This window comes from Chelmon rostratus, chromosome 13, assembly GCF_017976325.1.
Source record: "Chelmon rostratus isolate fCheRos1 chromosome 13, fCheRos1.pri, whole genome shotgun sequence".
Taxonomy (NCBI): Eukaryota; Metazoa; Chordata; class Actinopteri; order Chaetodontiformes; family Chaetodontidae; genus Chelmon; species Chelmon rostratus.
In genome coordinates this window covers 21,827,609-21,849,717 of record NC_055670.1, presented here as the reverse complement: position 1 = coordinate 21,849,717, position 22,109 = coordinate 21,827,609, and the positions used below count along the sequence as shown (strand labels likewise).

General features: G+C 40.5%; 3 protein-coding genes across 4 annotated transcripts in view; all 3 read right to left on the bottom strand.

Annotated features, from left to right (window-relative positions):
- Positions 1-10,076, bottom strand: part of spegb (striated muscle enriched protein kinase b) — a 36,576-nt gene extending 26,500 nt beyond the window's left edge. Inside the window, exon 1 of the mRNA XM_041950320.1 lies at positions 9,659-10,076. Within this exon, the coding sequence (XP_041806254.1) occupies positions 9,659-10,076 (418 nt within the window). The remainder of the gene's footprint in view (positions 1-9,658) is intronic.
- A 2,247-nt stretch (positions 10,077-12,323) lies between these two features.
- On the bottom strand, positions 12,324-14,638 carry LOC121616203 (C-X-C chemokine receptor type 2-like). 2 transcript variants are annotated; one of them, XM_041950902.1, is made up of 2 exons: positions 14,596-14,638; positions 12,324-14,088 (listed from the first exon to the last, which is right to left on the bottom strand). In XM_041950902.1, exons 1-2 carry the CDS (start codon positions 14,600-14,602, stop codon positions 13,013-13,015), a joined length of 1,083 nt encoding a protein of 360 aa, XP_041806836.1. In that variant the 5' UTR covers positions 14,603-14,638; the 3' UTR covers positions 12,324-13,012. The 2 variants fall into 2 exon arrangements, with proteins under 2 accessions (XP_041806836.1, XP_041806837.1); XM_041950903.1 differs by having other exon boundaries at positions 12,324-14,061; positions 14,596-14,618.
- Positions 14,639-16,624: 1,986 nt separating this feature from the next.
- On the bottom strand, positions 16,625-21,607 carry nabp1a (nucleic acid binding protein 1a). Its single transcript, XM_041950743.1, has 6 exons — positions 20,480-21,607; positions 20,151-20,289; positions 19,876-19,947; positions 19,425-19,509; positions 19,104-19,173; positions 16,625-17,635 (listed from the first exon to the last, which is right to left on the bottom strand). The coding sequence occupies exons 1-6, from the start codon at positions 20,571-20,573 to the stop codon at positions 17,433-17,435; spliced, it is 663 nt and encodes a 220-aa protein (XP_041806677.1). The 5' UTR covers positions 20,574-21,607; the 3' UTR covers positions 16,625-17,432.
- Between the last annotated feature and the right edge of the window lie 502 nt (positions 21,608-22,109).

Sequence of the window (22,109 nt, the reverse complement as noted above, 5' to 3'; positions counted from 1 at the left end):
CAGCACTAGTGGAGAACAATGTGTCCATAGTGGCAGCAGAAGTATCAGAGACAGAGAGCCATGTTACTATAGGAACAAACAAACTACATTATCCTGTTATGTTTAGTCTGTAATGGTGTTTGGAGAAAGGCAACTGGAAATTTGCAGTGCAAATTAAGATGAAGGTGACACTTAAGACTTGTACAATACAGTTTTTTAACAGAATCCCTGGTGTGAAGAAAAATAGGTAAGCCAGTCTGAAATATATAAGCATTGTTAATATTGCACATTTGAGATTAAATCAACCTCACTCCACTGAAAGTTTAGTTTTCATTGCACTGAACTCTATTTGATTATTCTTTTGAAGTTGTCACCCTGAGGTTCTTGTAGCACAGCTAAGCTAAATGTATTTAAGTGACTGAGGCTGAATTGTTGCTGAGTCTTTATCCTTCAAAATGATCTCATCAACATCTGCAAGTTCATACTGAGCAAATTAAATAGAGCCATTTGAGTATTTTCAAAGAAAATCACCTTCTCTGTATTTCATCCCTTTTAAATCTGAACATTTGTTCCAGCTGTACGATCTGAAAGGTTTCACTATTTTCCTCTAACAGAGAAAAAATTGGTAGACCTCAAAATAGAAAGCACTATTGAGTCATTGGCATCCCAGCAGCTCTCATGAGGTGTTTGCTTCACAGTAGGTGGAATTACTTATAAAAAACAGAGGCTATCTGTTCTTCCCTTGCAGTAAAAGAAAACAATAGGATTGTGTTGCTCATACACGGTGGAGAAATACTGGAAATGCTCATACAAATTCAATGGAAAGAGAAAATCCAACAAATGTTGCAGAGTAAATTTGTTTATCTGATGTTCTGAAGCTCGGGACATTACTCAAAGCTATTTAAAAAAACTGCACATTCATGCAATATTGTGACTACACTGCAGATTCCCAAAATAAAACTCAAAGCCAGCTTTCTTCTAGCAGACAATCATCTAGTAAAGCAGTGACAAATGCAGTTTTATTTATAACTGTGTCTGAAATGCGATCCAGAGTCTCATGCACACAGTGTTTCTTCAGTGTTTACAGAATGTACAACTGTTTCCCCAAAGCACCCATATGCATCTACTGAAAAAAATGTTTGCATACCAGCACGTGACACAAATGTACCTTACAGTGATCATTTCTAAAATCAGAAAGCCATAAAATATGGATTGATTTAAAGGCTGTTCTTACAGCTAGCCCTGTGTCAGGCTGAAAAGAAGAATGATTTGCACAAACCGAAAAGGCAGAACTCTATTAGCCATGACAAGCGTCTGCCTTGACTAATTAAGAAAATCTGATTAAATTGTTTGACAGCTCTAGAGTGACAAAAAGAAAGACTTAAGAGGAGAGACAATATATAAAAGAGAGAAAAAGTTTTTTAAAAAAGCAACAAAACAGTAAAAGGGCAGCGGCAGTTGACATATTTATTGTAATTATTAAAAATACATATCAATTTCCACAACCAACTGTTCAAGATTCAATAATATAATATCATTAAAGAAAAGTAAAATATGTTGCTGCAATATCTTCGAGGCTAAAATCTAGACAGTACAGCACAAACAACATTAAAGTGCCAAGTTTAATAAGACTGAGTAAGAGAGCAAGAGCATTTAATTTAAAAGTACACTTGTCTTTTGCCACATTGGTGGTGTTTGCTATGTAGGTCAGTCCACTACTTTGGTGCAGAGTGAAATATCAAACAACTATGACGGATGAACTGCCATAAAACTCATGGTACCCAGAAGATGAATCAAGAGAGAAGGACTATTGAAGATATGAGGAATAAGCAGGACCGAGCTATTGTTGCATCTTGGCTCACAGACTGACATATCCACACTCAACCTGTGACCCCAGGAAATAATATTGAAAGCTCACAACCTGCCCGTTGGACGTAACACTTACATCTTACTGTAGGAAGTAAGCTAGTTAGCCAGCGACGCTAACATTTGCAGCTGAGATTAGAGCATATCAAGTGTAATCCATTCCTCACACTTTTGCTCTTTTGCTTCATGTTTTTGAAAAAGACGCCACCTTCCAAATTCTTGATATACCGAGTATCGCTCTACTTTGAGCCTCATGCACGCCGAATCAACACACCTGCTGGCGCCTGGTTGCAGTTACTAAGCCATGATTGGACAGTTTCTGTTTGGAGGAGGGGTTTGGCGAAAGGTCAATTAGACATCACACAGCTTAATTAGATGGCAGTGAATGACTGTATTCGGTATTGCTGCACATATCTTTCTACAGTCCGAGGAAAGTGTAGTTGATAAACCTGTCAATGCAACCTTTCAGAAAGCCTCACAGCTCAACTGACAAGAGCAAAGTGAGATTTATACTTGACAGAGTGTTACCTCAATGTCGTAGTTTTCCACTCTGTGTTGTTCATAAGAGGGGAAAAGATGGTCTTTCAACCATATTCTTGAGTCTAAATTCTGCTAATTTGATATTCACATTGTAAAATTAGGGTTAGAAAAGCTCCCAGTATTAGAAATCTAACAATAAATATGATTATGGTAAGAAACTGTGGTCCCTCTCACCACTTTACACAACCAACATCAGTCTGAGAAACATTATATCTGCATTTTAGTGAAACTCTGAAAGTCCTCTGCAATTCTTTGAAGTTCAAGTTCAAGTTCAAGTTCAAAGCTATGATGCCTTGATCTTGGTTTCCATTTGCCGAGGTGATTATTTTCCACAATAACACTGGTCTAACTGTGCTTCCTTTTGACGAAGGATGCCATTGGTCATTGCATCTCATACTGTCATTTGAGAAAACATTGTGTGGCCAGTTGTTGAGCAGTAATGTCAATAAAATGTCGACATTTCACATGGAATATGTTTCATTGTTGTGTGTTCTACATCGAGTAAATGGCTAAATCAGTAAAGGAGGAAAAGAAATAGACTTATGATTGACAAAGATAACATGAAATAGCACTTGCCTGATGTTTTTCTTTGGTCTGGATTTTTTTCATGGCCACTGTTGGTACGTCCTCGACAGGTATTTTTTGTCTTGGCTTACATTCAGCAGCAGGGTATTCCCCGAGACACACTGGGGGTTCCGAGCCATTACTACACGCCTAAATCAGGAGATTTTCTACAAAGACATCAGCAAGTAATATCTGACTTGGATGCAAAGGATCCAACTTGTTATATAAGTCTGCTAACATGCAGGTAAAAGCTTCTCAATCAAATGCAAAGACAAACGGAAAGAAGGCACTTTGGTCCATTACATAACAAGTTGCACCTCAGAGTCTCAGCACTTCTTCCGAGAGAATCCGTTTCTGAAGAGCACAGAGCGCAAACCTCCATCCGCAGGTGCAGATGTCTGTTGAATACATATCATCCACTCCGAGGGAGCCCCTCTGTCCAACACAATAGCCAGCGACGGTGTAAGCATCTTCCCCCGCTGCGTTCCACCCCACAGGCAGTGCACACCGATAGGCAGAAAAACCAGTGGGAGTGATCCAGCCCTCTTGAGATCAGTGTTCTACAGCATTGGTTGACATTTTTCATTTTTTCCTTCCTCCCCATGTGCCTGCGTCTTATTCTTCAACTGGTGTAATGAGCCGATGTTGTGGTGTCGGCAGAGAAGGGGAGAATCACTGCAACAGCTAAAGGGACCTCCTCACTCCTCTGCATTGCTGGATCACTGTTAGCTCTCACAGCGAATGTGTTACTGGCTGCTTACACAAAGCTATTTGCAAGGGAGATGATGGATTTAATCGCTGTGCTCACTACTACACCCCTAAAAGATAATATTGCTGCTGCTTTATTGTGCATGACAGCTTCAGTTGCTGCTCATTTTTGCTATATTTGGTGTAGTAACTGTTGAGCATTCTGTAAAGGTTATCACATGGTACAGTTTGAATGACTCAGTATCTAAGGATTCGTTCCCTCGAGGGAAAGGAAAAGGCACAACTGCTTCCACATTTCATTTCACCGCTGAGTATAAATCAGTACACAGAAATAGCTGCGCTTAGGAATGACATTTCAATTCACATCGCATCACACTGCGCGCAGGACAAACTAACACTGTGAGCATGCTGAGAGTTTGCTCGCACGCCGAAGTAAATAGGTATAAATAAACCTGGGCTAAAAAAAGGCGCTAACTGACTTTACAGGGTTATACACGAAGGTACATCAATAGTAATTCACTCTAGATACGAACGGCTGCAGCCACAGTTTCATCTTGTGCAGAAAATGTGTAAATACCTAAAGGCTTAATTACACGGTCTGTTGATTATGTAATCTCAGGTCATGGAGAGTGCCTTCTTGTTTCCTTGGCAGCTGCACTTTATGTGGATCTTTTCTGTTCTTTTCATACGTGAATTCAGCATGAATTTAACAAAGCAGAAATCTGTCATGATTGTCAGTCTCGTGCCAAAAATAACACAATGTTTTTTGTGTTAGCTGCAGCGCGCTTTGGCACAGGCTATGTAGCAGAATAATTACGTGTTCTCAGTGTAGCTGTATAAATATTAGTCTTAGTCTGAGTCTGAGTAATGTGTTAGACATTAAAGTGATGCTTCACAATATTTTATCTCCAACGCTGCTGGTGATGCACAATGAATGCAGTCTGGCTGTTTTAAGGTTGGTTAGAAGGATTTATTGGTCCTAAAATGCTAAGTGTCACTTCTCTAATACAATATTAGCATCTGTTTTTCTTCATTAGCAAGCTTCACTAATCGAAATGTTCATATTAACAACAGAAATGATGAAATGAACCCACAGAGAGCTGCAGCTCCTGTCAGCTCTTACAGAGCTTTTTATCCTCTTTCAGTTCTCTGGTTTTAGTTTTTATTTTATGCCTGCAAATTAGTTTCCCATGAAAAGTGTTTCTGACATGCCATCACAGCTTTAGAGGATCGCTCTATGTGTTTATCAGCTATCACATTTAGGGTAGTGCCTGTCTTGAATCTAAATCCAGAAGCGAGCTGTTCTTTTTTTCTTTAAATTTGCTTATTTCTGCAAAAGATTTGCTGTTGTTCACCTTTAAATGAGGCGATTGTAAAATTATTTTCTATGTAGTTTTGTGAGCACAGGATATATTGTGACTGCACAGGTTTGACATAATGCACCGTGACTAAAGGCCATATTTGTCAGTTACAATGGTGATGTCTGTCAGTTACTTTGCAATATGCACTGTGCAAGATGGTTACTGATCCATGAGAGGCTTAATCATTTAAGAGTTATGACAGATTTCAGTGTTTCAACCACACTTACTCATCACTATGTCCTCGATCTTTCATGAGGTGTTACTTCTTTTCTATTATATTCTACTGAATGTGAATATTGGAACTAGAAATCCCTCGAAAAGCCAGATTAAAGTTAACGTGATTCTGGCAGAACAGTCGTCTGCTCCAAGTCGTTTAACAGCTAAAAACAGTTATGGAGTTTTCATAATCCTCCTTCAGGACTTTTTATCTGTTCAAAAAAACATGACTTTGTTGCTGTTCCATTAGATCTATTTATTGAAGCAACATGGCGAGGTAGGGGATTTCCACAGTGTAACTGCAGCTCCACCTGTTCACTCACATTCAGGGTCCAGGAGGAAGACAACACGGGGAACGAGGAAACTATCCAAACACCCTGGATAGGGGCCATCGTCACACTCAATGGTGACTTCTAAAGTTCCCAGTATTAGGTCTCCAAACAGTATGAGTACTCTGCAAGCTTTTTATATATATATTGCAGGTTTTTAAAAAATAAAATCACTGTCAGTCAGTTACAGAACTGTTATTAAACACCCAGTGCAGCTCTCATAGGCTCTGTTTAGGTTTCACAGCCTGCATCTTATTGTTTGGTTCAGTCTCACCACTCTCTCCAGTCTCCAGAAACCACATTGCCATATCAGCCCAAAGGTGATAGTAGGCAAAGTAGGCAAAAAAGTAATAATAATGGCTGTTTAAAGCTGCACTAATCAATATTTTTAGATGAACAATGAGTCAGATATATGGTGGCCAACAAGGACAAACATGCTGCAATGCCTCAGAACACTTCCATTAGGAGAAACAGTTTGAGAAACAACACAAAATTTAAAAGCACATCCGAAAATCCACAGTGAGCACGACAGCGGACATGAGCTTTCATTTCCATTTCAAAGCTGTGTTTACATCTTGTTCCGCTGCTCCCAAGTGGCCAAAAAAATCAATCAAATCTGCAGCATGGAACTTTTGCCGCCCTCTTTATGTTCTGCCATCGTCCTAGCTGCTGTAGCTACACTGTCGCTACAATTGCTGGCAAACCGATCAGTGCTGTTTGATGTAAATCATCACGATCGGTGCAGACTTCAGATTTTAAAATTCTGGTACGCTGCAAAATACAGAGAGATTTACCTGGCGATGATAGGCTTATTAAGCATTGTGTGGGCTTGTTTGGCAGGGGCTTGAATGTAACAGGGATTCATTTATATGTAAAAGCTGTGCACTTCCAGCTTTAATGAAAATTCAAAGATTTAGGATTTGTTTCGATTTTATGTATCTATTTTCTCTGTTTCTAATTTTGTACATTTCATTTACTCACTTGCGGTAATTATCAAAACATACTTGACTGAGTCTTTTATCTATTATCTAGCTCTTTCTGTTTATCTGACAACACATCAAATGCAGAGCTAAAAAAAAGCATAGAGACATTATGGATGGATCATGAATGATCACAACATACCCGGACATGCTTATTTACTAGATGTTCTGGATGTAAAACCGAACCTTTGCCTGATCAGTAGAGGGAAAAAAAAAGTCAAACAGGGCCAGGCTAAAATTAGCAGTGATGTCTTCCCATGTAACAGGAGAGACGCTGGTCTGCTAACATCACAAAAATCTAAGGCCTGGCACATTCCACTGTATAAATAACTAGGGAGAGTTGGTGGACGAGGGGGGCGGTCCACAGAGACATTTTCAAAGAGGGACAGAGAGAGAGAGAGAAAAGGTTCGGGTAGTATCATTGAGTGATGGGACAGCTGTAGACTATGCACATGGCAAAGCAGCAGAGAGCTGAATCAAACTGAAGGTTAAAATGGAGAGTCAGAGGAAAACGTCTGAACCAAGAACTTGTTCTCCAAACTTATTTAAAAGTTTGAAGAAAGTTGGTGTATTTGTGGAGAACACTGAGGAGCTACCACCGTATCTGACATCTGCATGACCTATACTGCATAAATATCACACAATCTATGTCCTCTGAGATAATTTTGAGTATAACACAACTGTTGCTTGTTAATGCTAGTTGTCCAGCTAAAGGTAGCCAAACTGATCTGACAGGAAACAGAACTATGGGAACCTGGGTGGGTGGGTTACATGCACTTTTTTTGGTGACATCCTGACTCCTCCGTGATCTGTGCTAGCACGATTGCTGCTATCATACTGTATCACAACGGTGTTGTGAAATATCCATGATGAAATGTATTTCCAAATATTGTGGCTCATGTGATGCACGTAATGCACGTAACCCTTCTCTCTTACTTTTCCAAGAATCACGCTCAATTGGAGACTCAAGCGTGTTTTGTTATCAGCATCTTTTTCGTAAACCAGGCAGGCAGAGATCTGTCATTAATTTTCAAGTACTCACATTTGATGGTGCATCTTTTAGATGGACTCCCTCCAAGTATCCAATATTTATACAGTAAAGGAAATATAATACACTGTGGTTTCTTGCTGTGCACGCTAAAAGGAATCCTTGTCATCATGTTGTCCAGTCTGCAGACATCACCATTCTTTTAGTACCCAAATTTAAGCTTGCACAGTGAGATCAGCAAGTTATGTAAGCTTCCCGTCCTTTATTCTGCATCATCAGAGAGTGCATCGTTGGCCAAACCTTTACTCATGTTAAACTGATTGAAGTGTACTCAGCAGTGATGAGTCTTGACATCTTTGTGCATGCAAATGCATGCTTACATATACCCTCTCAGCAGGAAACGGCAGTTCTAAATTGAAGAATGTGTTTCCACCGCACACTCATGCCAAGCGCTGCAGAACAATGACAAAGTGCTCTGGCTGATATATGAAGGACATATTTGTGGAGCTGGTAATGCCATTTTTCAAAGCAGCTGAGGTGGTCAAAGCACTCAGGTGAGCTGAATTTAGATCAGTGCTGGAGATCACTAGATGCATAAGAACATGCCCTGCAAGTGTTTTAACAGAGAAGAGCTGCTTCTGAGCATCCTTGGCTTGACACTGAGGAATCTGCCTGTAATACAGTCTGAAAAGCTTGCTTTGGCTGAATTCGTCAAAAGCAAAAGAATGATTCATTTGCAGTGTTTCTGCACACATGATGCAATCATGGTGTTGTAAGCTGTACTGATTTTAAAGCCCTCTGTGGGAAATTGTGATTTAACAAAACTTGACTTTGACGTGGTGGAAATCGAATCAGCTTTCTCTTCATATGGTAATCTCAAAACAGTGATACATACAAATCCTTATTAATATTCTTTTCAATTTGGATCTCAAACAGCATAACACATAAAAAGCATTTAGATAATGGACTAATGGACTTTCAGAACTTGCAAATAAACATCATTTAATTTGCAAAATATCCAAGGCCTACTTTGTGTCACCTATAAAACATAAACTTCCATCACTTCAGAAAACCATCTCTCAAATGTATTGTTGCATCTTTCAATCCTCTTTGCACAATAAAACAATAAAGTGAAGATCTAAATGCATGGCAGAGTGTATAATAATTCTTCTATTGCACCTTATATGACACAGATTATTCCAGATAGTTCTTGTTGACACTGATGCACCAGTTGATTCCTGTGGTCGTTGCCTTTGTGCCCCTTTCCAGGTGCTTTGGAATCAGTTGTGGGAAACTGAACACAACATGAAGCATGAACCACAACCTCTATTTTATGTGTCTTATGTGAGAAAAATAAATTGCATGTAATATCTTGCATTATTTAAAACGATTCAAATTGACTGTTATTGTAAGCTTTGATATATGTCACTGATAATATCTGAATGTCATTAAATATATTAATAAAGAGCAAAAGAGAGTTTTTGGCTTATATCTGAAAACAACATACTTGTGTACATGTGTGTAAATTTATGCTTGCGTACTTGAATTATGTGCATATATATTCTTGTTTCCTCTTTTTTCTGATTTTTTGGAGCCATGTCAAACGAATAAAACCAGATTGTTACGAGATCGTTTCAGTCTTTGCAGCACGACTCCCTCCTGAAAGTTTTTTCAAACAAAAAGTTAAGATAAAAAGCTGATGATGTGCATTAAATGGCCATTTATTGCACATCATTAGCTTGTCATCATCAGCTTTTTATCTTTTTATCTTATGTATTTAATGACAAAAACCATTGAGCCCATTAACCACTGAAATGAATACTGAAGTATTGCTTGTATTTAGCTTGTGTCCTGGTTGAGATATTGGTCACTTGATGTTCCGTCTAATGGCACAGGAAGTTAAACAGGCTCACATTCTGTTTTCTAGTTGGTTCTTGGTAGTCAGGGGGCTGGGCCTTTTGGATGACAGTGGCATGCTGGGTAGTTTTCTTGGAAGTTACTCCAGCAAATGATTTTGTTATTAAAACCTCAGTGTTGCAGTCATCTTGACAAGAGACAGCTTGCTTTACTCGTTCCGTACAGTGTTTTGTGTTTTAAGTGTGTTAAGTGTAATAAATTGATTATTACCTTCACCCAGATCCAAGACAGCAAGTACAGCGCTACTCCGTGCCTCCCCCAGGTGATTGTTGGCGATGCAGGTGTAGAGGCCAGCATCACTGGGTTTGCAATCCCTAATCCAGAGCCCTCCGTACTCCTGGTTCTCCATGTTGATAAGGTCATCATTGTGGTACCAGTACAGGGAGGGCTGGGGGTCTCCAGCCACTGTTACCTTGAGACGGATGTCACAGCCTGTCCCCACGGCGGCGTTCCTCATTTTGCGTACAAAAACAGGTGGAGTTGGGGTGGGATGACTGGGTCCTCGCGGTTCCGGGACAACTTGATCTTGGCTCGCTTTGGACCGCTTTGGGGGGATGATGGGGCTCGGGGGTGCCATTGCTTCATCTGCCCCTTTTTTCAGGGTCATTTGCACCTCAGCTTTTCTCATGGTTGCACTGATATGGTAGATCCTGCAATGGATTCTGTAACTGTGTATATGGACTGTATGTCTATAACAATGACTGGGCCCTCTCTCAATACTCTGAACCAAAACCCAGAGGGCATTAGAGTCTATGAGCAGGCTTCACATATAAATCACCACTAACAAGTCTCTCACATTTTGACTTTAACATGTATAACTTTGTTTTACCTGAAAAGCCGAATTAAAATATTTAGAAACATATCTGCCGTGCACAAATTCTCCTCAAACCACTGTCCTCTGACCTCAGCTGTTGTACGAAAAAGAAAAAAAAAAGTTGATTACCGGGTAATTAAGCAGATAGAGATAGCTGCCACTCTGCTGCCCAGAGGTATTTTTAGGGCAAGACCCACTGGATCATGTTGCATTAACAGCTCCCTTGACTTGTCTCTTGGAAGTGACGGCCCTGCTTTCCCCTTCCTTTTCCTGGTGACTTTTCAGCCTTTTGTAACCATTTCCCAACAGTGTGCAGCTTCTCGCAACTTCTCCTCAGACCACGGTGTGTGAATCTTCAGTGAGTTTCCTCTTTACTCCCAACGGCCCTGGGATCTGTTCTTCCTGGCTTCTGTTTGAGTGCAAGCATCAAGTCCGGTCCAGCAAGTTGCACGGTGGCCCCCCCCCCGACTCTCGTCCCATGAGCTAAATCACCCCACTCATGATCTCCCCCTACCTCTGCCAGTCAGTCCGAAGGGGGAAATGACAGTCACAGCCCAGCAAGCCTTACCATGACAGCTGCATGGTGATCCGTCTGCCCACTCAGTGCGAGGCTCCCGCCCCCTTGTCATTTTTAGCCAACCTGAGGTCAGTAGAACATGTGAGATGGTGCAACACTTGGCGCAGAGAAGGGGGTGGTCTGTATGGGACAGATATTTAATTTGTAGGTCAAATGTTGAGGCTGACGTCGGCCTCCCAATTGTGTTGAGGTGGTTAAATATGAGAAGGAAAATATTAACGCTGCATTAACAATGAGAGCTGGCAGCTATGGCCCTATAATAGTTATTTTAAGTATCTTCTATATTTACAATCAAAGTTGAGGCGGTGTCATCGACTGCATACAGGAAGTACACAGATTTGCATTAAAAATTGGTGCTTCATTGGTAAAATAACTGAACATGAGGATTAGGAAGACATGAATCATGCAGTTCAATGTTCAATAAAGTTTGCCATGTAAAAAAATCAAAGCATCAACGCTAGTGTTAGCTATCAACACATCGTCACAAGCAGTTTGATTCAAGGAGAAATGTGAAGGAAGAAAAACACTGTCAGGTGCAACTGCAAAAATAAATGAATAACATTAATAAATGTCACTTGCAATAGCGCAAATACAATTCCAAATATAATGTTACACTTAAACTGCTTGCATGTTGTTGCTATACGCTAGCTGTAACAACACATTCTCAACAAATTAGCAGACAGCTAGGTGCCTGGCTAAAGTTTAGTGCAACATGCAAGACCCAAACGAAGTGGTTTAAAGTCGTAAAATAAGATTTACCTTGTAAGAAAAGCAAGGCCACAAGCAGATTCAAGGACGTGACAAACAAAAAGTCCAGTCAGACACCATAAGCTAATGTTAGCCTATAAATGCTAGTTTAACAAGGCTGAAAATTTTGGTAATGGCAAGATGGTGCAGTACCTGGCTCTAAAGCTGACTGTGAATAGTAGATAAGATGTAGCATGTCTGGTAATAGTAGCAGTAGTTGAGAATTTTGGGTTAATGTCAATGGATTTGGAAGATTTGGAAATTCTTTCTCCCAGAAAAAGAGTCTTTTTTTAAGTCTTTGTATTATGAAAAGTAATTAGGACCGTTTTTCTGGAAAAGGTTTTGATCCATTGTGTCCACAATGTTGTAAAGATGAACTTAATGTAACTAAACTAATTATTCTTTTCTTCTTCTGCTTTGTTACAAGCAGTGCCGCCTGTCAGCTGCACCTACCAGAGATCACTTTGTAATTTAAGATCACCCTTTAAGGTGATTTTCCTCTGTACAGAGGCAGAAAACATGCCTCTTTGACCTCCAGTGTTCAGTGTATTGTTGCGGCTGCAGTCATAACTTTTATCATTTCAAGCTGCTGTGGCTGTAAGCAGGAAAACCACCACATGCTAGTTTAGTTACAGGGAAGCCTATCTCCTTTCAGCTGCTCATCTAAGAGCGTTTGTGATATATGAGTGTGGCAGAGTTATTCAGAAAAACAGAGAAGTGAGCATGTTTATATAAAACTTTAATGATTGCAACTATACACACTCTGAAATCGTTTGGCCTGTGAATAACATCCCGCTGCCTTTAGCTAAATATACAGAAACCTCAGACAATCTTACTAACAAATATTTGAATATGTGAAAAGCTGACATGGAGTTATATGTACAGGATAGTTTCATGTTACTGCTGAAAATTATGATGATAAAATGATTTTAGTTGTAAATTGTGAATCATGGAAAATAATTCTGATAATTCACATTTGTATGCAACACTGCACCTCAACATCAGTTGTTCAGCTCATCCGTGGATGTTGTGACACAGTGCTGCCTAGTTGAAATACAGACACACTTGAAATTGAAACTTGTCAGACGTGTTTGATACAGTTTTCTCAGAAGTGGACGTGTGTGAGGAAAGCGAGGGGATTTAAATGGAAAACCACAAAAGTTGCTTGCAGCTGATTTTTAAGCAACAGGGGTTTAAGCAACCCCTGGTATACACCGGACTGAAACCAAGTTAAATAAGGTGGAAAAAATAGAGCAAAGTATGAAAAACTATTTACAAATTTAGCCAAATACAAAATTTTTTAAAAAAGAAAAAAATTTAAGCTGCAGTATCAAAACTAGTCATCTGTTGTCCAGCACTTGAGACCGTGCAGTAAATACACTGATGCGATCAATTTCTCTGAATAGTTCAAAGTGTCTCTGGTGTTTCACAAGAACGTGGATGTGATTTCAGATGACAGTGACGACCTGCTGCTTCGGCTCACTGATGTTCTGTCCGCGATGCCCATCTTCCTCATGATCTGCGCCAGCCTGTTCCTGAACTTCGCTCCCACAAAAGCGTACAGCACGGGGTTGACGCAGCTGTGAAGCAGGCCCAGGCTCTGGGTGGCGAACATGGCCCGATCCACCGCCATCCTTGCTGGGCACTGGTACGGCACTATCTTTGTCCTGAAAAACGTGTCTGTCATCACCGCGATGTGGTAGGGTGTCCAGCAAAGCAGGAAGGCCACAACCACGAACACAATCACTCTCATGGCTCGTTGCCGCTGAAACCCCCCACGGATGTGAAGGAGGCGCTTGATGGTCACGCCATAGCAGGGCAGCATGATGGCCAAGGGGATGACAAAACCCAGACTGTGGCGGAGAATTCTGGTGGCCAGCCGCCACACGTCAGCACTGCTGGGATCGTATAGCTCAGCGCACACTGGCTGATGAGAGTTTTGGGAAGAGAAGGAAGAACTGAAAAGCCCTGGCAGAGACAGAAGTGCTCCAACAGTCCAGACAGCAGCACACACTCCCCAGCTGACCAGCTGTCGGTTAGCCTTGCGTGCCTCCATAGCTCGCACGATCACCATGTAACGGTCCATGCTAATGCAAGTCAGGAAGAGAATGCTGGAGTAGAAGCTCAGCTCTTGGAGGATGGTGACAATTTTGCAAACAGCGTCTCCAAACACCCAACCCTTCGTAACAGAGGTGGCCCAGAATGGGAGGGTAATGGCCAGCAGGAGGTCCGCAACTGCCAGGTGGAGCAGGTAGAGGTCAGAGGGAGGCAGCGACTGCTTGCTGAGGCCAATGACCAGCCCCACGACCAGATTTCCAGGAATGGCCAACAAAAAGATGAGGATGTAAAAAATACTGATAACAATCATCACCCCATCTGGGAAGGAGAATGGGTTGCAGGGCTGCGTTTCAGGGTCAATGATGAACTCTGTGTAATTGTAAGTGAAGTTCAGTTCTTCATATATGGCGCCAAAGTCTATGACAAAAGAAGATGTGTTTGGATCTGAGGACAGCAATTGATATAAAGTTTTAGTCATAGGAAACACATGCAGCTGTTATAAAACTTGCTAACATGAGGCTAATGAAAATGCTATATGTACTTTTCAACAGATCAGACTGTCTACATGCAACAGAATATACACACAAAGGTTGTCACAGTACATCTGTTCATCTACAGCAAAGCACAAACTAATGGGTTGTACAGTGATGTTCACATATCCTGGAATAAATAGCATGAAACAACATAATTGATGAATATAGCATAACTGTTGTTGTTGTTATCAAAGAAAATTCAAAGGGATTTAAAGGATGATGACCTACATTTTTTTTACATTTTGTCCAGAATTTCCTACATGGTGTTGAATTGTAAATGTCCCTTTGTATGTATATTTTAGAGAAACATTAAGGGCTACAAATGACCTGTTTGCTATGAACACCTGTGTTAATTAAACATCAATTGGTACAAGTAATTTCATACATAAGTTATTATTCAAAGAATGAAAATACTCACCAGTCATTGTGGTGTCTTCTTTGTGGGAGGCTCTGAGTGTGTGTCAGTGTGTAAGGAGACAAGGAACTAATTTCTCTCTACACTCCTCCCATCGCTTGAACCATAAGCCCATTTTCCCATTTGTCTCACACAGATTTGCTCACCAACTCAAGGGGGAAGACAAAATTTCACATACATCAGAGCAAATCTATCACGTCTTTAAAATATAGTTGGAAGCTGTGCTTAAGGTCATATTTCTGTAGCTGTAGGACACATTTAATACTAATTTCAAGCTGCGCTTCGATTTTTACCTTGTACTTTTTTTTTTTTTTACTTCCAGCAATTCTTTTCTACCTCAGTCAAGTGTTTGTTGATATAGCAGACAATTTTCAAGAGTCACTGTTCAGTTATTCCTAAACCGCAGAGCTTCCCCCTAAACAAACCCAAGCCACATTATCTGAATCATCAGTGTCATGGGATGTGCTGTCACACTGGGTGCAAAATTGAAAGAGAAACCATTAGTTCATGTATGATTTATGAATTCAAAACAAACACTGGATGAATCATGGAGATATTGAAGAAAAGCAGTGTATGAGGAAGTGCTATCGTTACTTAGACCTTGCCTGGTTCTCACTCATATCCTGTTTATTTGATGTCCTTGTTGATACAGTCACAAATTTAAATTGAGAGAAAAATATCATATAAATTATACTTTCATACATTTTGGAAATATTAGTTTTTTTTATTTAAAGAGCAGAACCCACATCAGCGGACAAGGGCAACAGGCTGAGACCTGTATCTGGGCCTCTATCAGCACGCAGTGAAATTCAAAATACCATAAGCCACATGATGTGACTACACTGCTGAGAGGAAGTTCCCAGCTCATGACATCCATCTGTGTTGACACATGAGCGACTAGCATCACATTTCCTGCCACACTTCTCATGTGTTTCAACTTCCAGTGTCACAAGCACTGCAGTTTTATCATACGTGGAATGATATAAACATGTTTTGGACATGAGCACTGGGGGATTGTGAGAAAAATAATGGGGCTGCTGAACACTCGGACTTGGCTTTTCTAAGAGTTGGACAGTAGCACCATTCCAGTCTTAGATTTCATGCAGCTATAGTGGCACATAAAACAACATGACAGATGGCTTTGCTTCTATTTCACTCTTCTTGGCCACTTTATCTCATTTGAAAAAAAAAAAAAGTTTCACTCTTGTGCTCTAACAATGGAGAGCTGTTATTTAGACTAAACAGACTCCTTTGTGTGATTTGAAGTGTCTCATATGTAAACTGATCTCATCTGAATAGCACCTCTGCTGTTCCACCACTTTGGACACGCTGAACAAGGAGAAAGTGCAAGTGCGTCCAAAGCAAAATGCTTCAGATCAACATGCAGAGGTCATGTTTGGGTGCTTGGTGCAACGAAGGATATGTAGAAACACGGGGCTTTGTTGTATGCAATGCATTGCTTCAAAATGGAATAGTTCATGCAAAAGCTTTTGGTTTATAGAAATATAAATGCATCTTCATTCCAGCAAGAGAAAGGAAGTTACACCACTCCGTTTTTTGTTATTTGCTTCATTGCGTGATTTTACCACGATCTGATTTCAGTACACATCCCACTGCTCAAATATTGCACATATTTTGGAATGTTTTAAGAAATGCAGTTTAGGCTTGCAGGCACTAGATGGTGCTGTAGAAACATCCCATTGAACTTTAAGGGAGGCTCACTTTAAATGTGTTGGTGATAGTATGGAGCGCTAAAGATGGCAGGGTCAGTTTTAACAATGGCAGGTTTTAAGTGGTCAATTGGAGTGCTTTATACTGTTGTGTGGGGGTTTGATTATGGTGCTGTTAATACTTGTGGCAAAATGTACATCAACACAAAAATCTTACTCCAGAACCTTTGTTTGCTCTAATCATACTATAAAAGGTGGTTTTAAACCTTTTAAAGTGAAGTATAACCAACTGAACAGACATTTTATTGACATTAACAGTAACTTCTTTTCAACTGTCAAAACAGACTACAGAAAAGCAAATGTGGCAGCAGAATTACTGTAAAATTTATTCGGTGAACCGTTTTCCAAGTATTTAAGTGGTCCCACCTTGATCAAGGTACAATTGATGGCAAACAAGAAAAAAATGTATGAAAAACAGTTTAATATCAGTCTACCTACCATTAAAAATTCAAAACTAACACCTTTCCTGTCACAGAGTCACTTCGGATACAGTTTGGTTAAGAGAGAAGACCCTTTGAAGAATGTCGCTTGTGCATTCAGTCCAAGAACTCATTTTCACCAACTTAAGGCCTTTTCCACTAAAAAGCAGAAACTGATTTCCTGATTTAAATGACAGGCAACCTTGCCCAGACATAAATTAAGAGAAGAAAGTGCATCAAGTGTTCAAGTAGGGTGTATAGTCTGAAAAAACATAATGGGGGAGGGGGTTGGGACAGTGTATGGGGGAGGAAACACTGGCACAGGACTGGCAATTTGCAGTGAGATTTAGAGGACAAGGGAGTGGACTGAGAAGGCTGACCACAACTCAACCACCAAGGCTTCACTATATAAGAAGTCCTGCTAGTGCATCAGGTGGTAGATCACAATCACACTGTGCTGCTTACTGAGAGCGCTACTACGCACGACAAACGACACATCTGACTATGTTAGCCTGTATAAAAATGATGCAAGTAGTCCCTAATTTAAATCATTTTTTGAAAGCCAATATAGGCTGTGATGGGGAAGGACACAAATGTAAAAAAAAAAAAAAAAAAAAAAAAAAAAAGAAAGGGGACAGGGGGATATGGGGACGTCCATAGTTTTCCCACATGATCCCCCGTAACCCCAATTTCATCTTTTGGCACGCCGTGGGTCCCTGCCGTTGCTAATGGTAACTGAAGACTTTGCTGCTGTTGGCGGCCCTGCAACAGTTACCGGAGGTGCTCCGTTGCCAGGTGACCGACCGTTGGGTCGCCCAATGCCTCCAAACGCAGGGTCACGGGGTGCACCAGGTGGTGGGTTGTTGTTAGCAAATGGCGGCATGGCACCGTTACCTGTGGGTTGAGACATAAAAGTAAGCCCTCGCAGACCAAAAAAAACAAAAAGCACCTTAAGACATCCTTCATAGACCTTTTTCACAGAAGACATTTTGATATGTCGCAGTAGGAAAAGCACAGATGGTAATAAAAGTATTGATGCCTGAATTTATTTTAACCACTTTTGTTCCAGGGTGCTGGTATTGTGCACGCTGGTTCACTGCCTCATTGTCTTGATTCACTCAGACACTGTCAAAGAACAGAACCATTGTTAATGTTATTGTTTTCCTACTACGGCAAGTCAAAATGTCTGCGGTGGAAAAGGACTACTGTGCCTCCCATTCTCCAAACACACTCAAGAATATCCAGAGATGAGGTCTCATTTCAAACTGAAGCAAGCGATTAAAAATACACTACCCTTTGTCATATTTTCAGTTAACCAAATTTGATTAAATTAATTTAATTAACTGGTTCCATCAGTGAGTACCATTCCACAGAACATGTACAAATCTGCTGTTTCCTCTGACTAAAAAAGTAGTTTGTTTTAGGAAAAGTCCATGATCCTTTTGAAAAAAGTGCTTTTTCTGTATACTAGTCTTGTCTACGAGGCATTTTGCTACATTAACTGACATGAACTAGGAGAGCTTTAATCAGTCTCCCTTGCGATACAAAAAGACATGCACTTGTGCCAAATATTAATGAGCTTGATAAATGCAAAAATTGAGCAAAATCAAACAAACACATTTTCAGTTTGAGGTTTGGTTGTTCTCACATAACTCAAATCCAGTACCTGCATATTGTACCTCTGGTGGCTGTGCTACAGAGCAGCCTTCACCCTTTCACAGGCATATGTTTTATATTTTGAGCATGCCTTTCTTTTGATGGAAATTAGCCCATTTATTAACTCTAATTCACACTGGCTGATTTTTGTTTTACAACAATTCCCGATGGTGAAGTCACTGCTTAGACTGTTGCCAGTGAAACTAACCTTGGCTTTCACTCAGCAGCCTGCAAGTTATTTATACAGGAAACAACAAATGCATAGGGAGAGAGCACATATGGGTGGATAAAACCTGTCAGGCTTTACGTGTGATGCACAATAATAAATGTAATAAAACAATTGCATAATTGCCACAATAATTCTTTCCATTCTAAAGATTCTGCTCATAGGTGCTTTAGGAATAATCATATTGCATCGGATGCTTGTGCTACTGGAAAATGCAAATCATATGTAGCGGCCTGCATATCAAAGTAAGTGATTTGGCTGGCTACATGTTCATATCAAAACAACAGATACAAGCAACAATAAAACACTATTAATTGTGAAATTGTTAATTATTGGTACTTAAACACAAATTTTCTTAAGTTTGTCAAATTTTTACTTTTACTTCAATTTTTAATGGGAGCAACTACAGATTTTTAAGTACTCTACCCACCACTGGTGACTGGGAGAGAAGGTTTTGTTGAATAAACAAAATATACTGACCTGGTGGGGCAGTGGTACCTGAATTCTGATTGGGTGGAGAGTTTCCCCTCTGATTCTGGTCTGGCTTACCCTGTAAGTGGACGAGAATGTCACCTTTAAGATCCTACCACCATTGGTGTTACGCTGGACTGAAGACTTCCTATTCAACATGCAAAGTTATCCAATGAAAGTTCCAATACAGGCCATCAAACTGGACTGATTTTCTTTTCTGATCCAAGTATTATGACTATATTTGCAATACAATACCACTATGGACATCCTCAGCATCGACTGCAGGGCTGTCCATAATGACAAGTTGGGAGTGTGTGCATGGCTACTCACAGACTTGTTCTGCTGATTTGGTTGGGCTAGAAGCTCTGGGTTTGGTTCACTGAAGTTGGGCACTTCTGAATACACCATGCAGAACCTGTGGAGACAAAACCATGTTTCAACATTACAGGCAGAAATTAAATTCTAAATATTAACATTTAGATTCAAAAAGAAACACTGAAACTTTACTGCCTACAGAGGGCTGCTAACTAGACTAAGACCCACATTGAGTCTAGTGTAAACATGTCGTCTTGGGATTAAAGGTTGTAAATGTTAACAACTGGCTCTTGAATTATAAAAAAAATCTAAATGTTTTCATGATAGAACAAGATTGTGTACTGATGCTCTTCAGCCATGTTTTAAAGCCAACATGTTCCTGAAAAATGTGTATGATGATGCTCGAGGAGAGAAAGACAAGCACAACTTCACCGAAGTATAAATAGATTTGTGGCCTGCTACTCACTCTCCGATCTTCTGCAGATCCCCTCCTCGTCCAGTGTATAGGGTCAGGCAGCCTTTCCATATGGATGCATAGCTAACACAAAAATCACAAGTTTATCTTATGAGAACAAAAGTTAACTCCCTGAATTTAAGAGGAAGTTGCTCAGATACAAAACCACCTGTCAAATGCAAGCGTTTGTGTGGGTACCTTGATCATTCAGGATAGTACAGATGTAAAAATCAAACTGAGCAAGTACTGTTCATGTCATCAGTTCCCAGGCAGGGGAACAGTCCTACCCTCTGGTCAGCTTGATGATGTCCCCTGGCTGAATAAGGCTGCCGAGCTCGTCCCAAACAGAGATGGCAATGCTCCCGCTCTTGTCTGCCACCTTACATGAGCGGACCTCATGACCATCTTTCGTTTTGGTTACTCGTCCTAATCAAACACAACGAGAATAAGTGATGCAAGATAAAACGACCATTCTGCTCTAAAACGAAAAATCAAGTCCCTGTTGACGGTAAAACATTACTGGAATTTCTGGCGTTACCGCTGGCCCCTTTAAGAAAAAAGACACGAGTTGGTGGTATGGGGATAGGCGCTTCAGAGTCACGGTCCAACTACTTACCTATTTCCAATACAATGAATACGATATTCAAGTTCTTCGACCCGGGCTTCACATCCTTTATCAAAAACAAGGCCTCGGTTGTGGGGGTTGCCATTGTTAGTTGCGTATCAAAATAACCGCTGGCTGTTCCCTTCCTTTCACTTAGACTCCGTAGCGATAAGTGCCGTTTGTCGTTACTTTCTAATGGGTAGCTACAACGTTAGCTTCAGCTAAGCTAATTAATTAACTTGGTGAAGGCTAACGAAATCCGACTTCAAACACTACAAGGTTCTCGTAGTCGTTTAAAGACACAAGGGCTAGTTTCTTAGTTGACTACATTTAAACCAAACACGATAAACACGTCGACATTGATAGAAATAGCTGAAAGACAACGGTTAACTGGCCTGTTCAAAACAGCTAGCACACTAGCAGGGTGACAAAATGTGCTAGCTAGATAGCCTTGTTAAAGAACACTTCGCTAAAACGATGGTTAGCTCGTGCTGTAAGCTAGTTAGCTACCTTCTTTTAATTTCAGGAGATGAGTATCTGCGCATTTTCCTTTTCGCGATTATCGCCATAATGGCAGCTTCATTCTTCACATAACCTAAACTAGCGTGAGCAACGTAACTATTAATGCAACGTTAGCCTCTAGGCACTGAGCGATTTAGCAATACGGTTGGCCAAAATGTCGAAATCAGACAAAATACTATTGATAAGCTGACAAATCCAGAATCGCGAGTCAAAGCTTAGATGTTTTTGTTCTATCAAAGACCGCTCCACTTGCTGCAAGTTACACCGGAGCCTGAGAAATTGTCTGTGTTGCGAACTATTTGGAGATAACAATTAATATCTCCCTCGATCATTTAGACAACTCAGGTCTACGTTAATATTTTTCAAATCGACCGGATTTCCTTTGTGAGCCTCTTTGGAGTGTTAAAAGGACCCGTTAGCTTTGCGAGCGCGCAGTCTGGCCAGATGCTTTGTTATGAGACTAGGGTGTCTATATCTAACTGTGGCCCCTACAACGTTGCAGTTGTTCGAAAAGCCTTGTGTTGAGTGTCCTTGTTATTTATGCCTAAACAATAGCAAAGCCCCAAAACGCCATTTAAAATCTGAGCAATCTGTTCACTCCACGCTTCCCCCTGTACCTACAATGCCCCAATAACTACGTCAGCTTGTACTGCCGGTCATTTTTATTTAACTCGGTCAGTTCCATTGTCCTACATAGGGAAGGGGTATACACGTAGAAATTTATTTTTGTGTGCTCTTCCTCTCGGTCGAGTCGACAGACGCTGGCAATTATCATGCTTCTATTTATACATACAATGCAGTCACAAATATAAGCGGGCAATGTGCTGGCCTGTTCACATAAAATAAAGAAAGTGGTTGGTTTGTACCAAATGGATTCCATTCTGAAACAACGCGAGAACAAGAGAACACGTGAAAATTCAGTGTCAACGATGGTGAAACTTGTTACATGAAACATTTGTCATTAACTTTATGTTATCATGGCTAGTTGTTACTTTAATTATTTAACATCAAATGTATGCTTGGTAAGCACAGACATACGTGCTGTGGTTGGAGAGCAAAAAGTCCAAATCGTAAGTAGAGTTACTAGTACAGTCATACATGACTGTAAAAGACGTCGCAG

Coding starts and splice junctions, on each gene's coding strand:
- nabp1a (XM_041950743.1), bottom strand. CDS start 20,573: ATGGCAACCCCCACAACCGAGGCCTTGTTTTTGATAAAGGATGTGAAG. Junction 20,290..20,479: donor ATTCATTGTATTGGAAATAG/GTAAGTAGTTGG, acceptor GTGTTTGATTAG/GACGAGTAACCAAAACGAAA. Junction 19,510..19,875: donor GATCTGCAGAAGATCGGAGA/GTGAGTAGCAGG, acceptor TTGTCTCCACAG/GTTCTGCATGGTGTATTCAG.